At 40.1% G+C, this 2,665-nt stretch overlaps 1 protein-coding gene across 1 annotated transcript; it reads right to left on the minus strand.

Moving 5' to 3' along the window:
- Positions 1–358: 358 nt before the first annotated feature.
- LOC133698864 (cytochrome P450 77A1-like) lies at positions 359–2,065 on the minus strand. The gene has a single exon (XM_062121959.1). It carries the CDS (start codon positions 2,015–2,017, stop codon positions 494–496), a length of 1,524 nt encoding a protein of 507 aa, XP_061977943.1. The 5' UTR covers positions 2,018–2,065; the 3' UTR covers positions 359–493.
- Positions 2,066–2,665: the final 600 nt, after the last annotated feature.

Genomic DNA, 2,665 nt, shown 5'->3' on the forward strand with positions numbered 1-2,665 from the left:
AACAAATACAAACAATTTGTCGTCTGTCTGCTCAAAGTCAATAATATCCAGCCTCTAGTCTCGAACTCACAATCTCCACATGACTTTCATGCATTGATTATTGTGCTTCGACAGGAAGTTATTAAATAAACAATTAAAAAATTATATTAATTTAATTTACTGTTCATATAAATAGTTAAATCAACTGTATTTCTTTTAGTTGTTTTTAGCAATGTTATCCTAGAATTATAGGGCCGGTGGCTTAGGAGGGGGGGGGTTGTGGGGTGAAACATATATGATACGGACACCATGGCTTAACAATTGATCGATCGTTTCCCCCTCATCTCTCATCTCTCTAACTGGCATGCACACTATATAATTAATTAATTAATTAAAGAGCGTGCTTTTTATTACAGAAGTGCATATAATTAAATTCTCAACAACTCCCATTTTCTCCACCACCACACAAAATCAGAATCACTTGCATACCTTAACCAGTACTCATTTATTTTCTTCACCTGGGCAATATGACTGCTTTTAGAGGGTTCTTCATGACGACCGTGAAAGCAAAAGCCTCTGTCGGGTCGGGTGGAGCATTCGGTGCGGGTAGCCACTTGAAAGCTTGTACCATTCTTGCAAGCATTAAATTCACATGCAACAAACCAAGAGCCAACCCTGGGCAAGTCCTCCTCCCGGCTCCAAACGGCAACATCTTCACCTTGCCCTTCGTTCCGGTCATGTCTACGTTGACACCATCACCATCTATGAACCTCTCGGGCCGAAATGTACCCGGATCCTTCCACAAACTCGGATCCTCAGTCATCCATTCAATGTAGAACTCAACATTCACATTGCTCGGAATCTTGTAGCCACCAAGCTCCGTCTCCTCCGTCGTGGCGTGTGATAACGTGAAATGCGCCGGAGAATGTACCCTTAGGGTTTCTTTAACCACTGCGTTGAGATAGTTCATTTTCTCCACATCTTCTTCGTTGATTACTCCATCTTTGCCCACAGACTCAACGATTTCTCGGTACAACTTTTCTTGAATGTCTTGGTTAAGGACTAATTCAAGAAAAACCCATTGTAGCACACTTGTGCTAGTATCGATTCCAGCAACAAACAACTCTGAACAAACTGTAACAAGCTCTTCTTCTCCTAAAAGACCCCTCCCCGGTGCCTTAAGGGTAAAAAGTGAATCAACATAGGCTGCACCAACTGGACTCAACATTTCCATTTTAGGGTTTTCACCTTTCTCTACAAATGCTCTTCTGTTCCTTATCAAAGGAACCAAGCACTCAATTTGAGTCTTTCTTAAATCCTTTGCCCTCTTCATTTGCTTGCGAAACAAGGGAGTTAGAATAGGCAAGAAATCGGGAAGCTGTGGAATTGTTATTAGCATGACATCTTTAGTCACATTATCTATATCATGAATCCAATGTTCTGAGATTTTTGCTCCGAAGCAAATAAATACTAGAATGCTACAAACAGTGAATCTACAAACATCCATTACATCTACATACCCGTTTTCTAAAGCTTCACTTTTGAGCCTCTTCATGTGACTCTCCAACGCCCATTCTCGTATCCAACTACACTGTTTGATCCTGACCGGGCTTATCAACTCCGTGACAAAGTTCCGACGAAGTGTCCGCCAAAGAGGTCCATATTCAGCTGAGTTGACGGCACATTTCCCGACACTGAACACCAACCGGATCGGTGAGTCCGGTGGCCGACTAGCAAAGATAGGGCCTTTTTGAACAAGGGCTTCATGGATTAGGTCAGGGCTAGTGACTATAACAAGAGTACTTTGGCCCATTTGCATGGAGAAGATTGGACCGTATTTCTTACGTAAATCACGTATGACAAAGATGAAATGACGCCGTTCAAGTATTATTTGAAACAAGTTGCCCACAAGAGGCCAACCTGGTGGTCCTGGTGGCAAGTTCTTGGCTCCGCCGCCATTGACGACAGAGAAGCTCCGCCACCATATAGCAAGAAAAAAGAGTGTTAGACCAAGAATAAGAAGATCTATCAACTCCATAATTAGGTAGCTAGAGAAGGATGTGAGTAATGCAATGCACAGGTTACGAGCGATTCTCTTATTTAAAGAGAAATTGATCGTAGAAAATAAAAGTCTGATCTAACCACCCGCATTAATGCAATGAATTAAATGTATAACACAGAAAAATTAAAAAAAAAAAATTTGTTTTGAATTTTTGTATTTTACTTGTAGCTAGCGGTACTCGGTGTATTTAAGGAAACGACTCATTGCCAGCGATGGAAGAAGGGAGTAATTGTGAACTGGACACCTGCAAGTAAAATACAAAACCACGTCAGTAAACAACATGTGGAGGACAGAAAGCTTATTTCTCAACTTGAATGACCAGCAAGCGAGAAGGTTCCAAACTTGGCATTTGCACTTAATTACTTTGCCCATGTCCACCACCACTACCAAGCTTGGTTTTACTTATGTTCCAGATATACTCGCATACTGAAACAGTATATTTAACAACCTATCGTCGGTCATTTATGATACATTGATAATAAATATATTAATCAATTTATAGATGAACAGAGTATGCTGACAAAAATAATTTCACTTGTTTTATTGTATAGGTTTATTTATCGGTAAAAATAAGATATCACCCCTAGAATATCATTCATAATTTTATTAATGTGTTAACAATTA

The sequence above is a fragment of the Populus nigra genome, chromosome 7, assembly GCF_951802175.1.
Source record: "Populus nigra chromosome 7, ddPopNigr1.1, whole genome shotgun sequence".
Lineage (NCBI taxonomy): Eukaryota > Viridiplantae > Streptophyta > Magnoliopsida > Malpighiales > Salicaceae > Populus > Populus nigra.

Excerpts from the sequence above, each read along its gene's own strand:
- LOC133698864 (XM_062121959.1), bottom strand. The coding sequence starts at position 2,017 with ATGGAGTTGATAGATCTTCTTATTCTTGGTCTAACACTCTTTTTTCTT.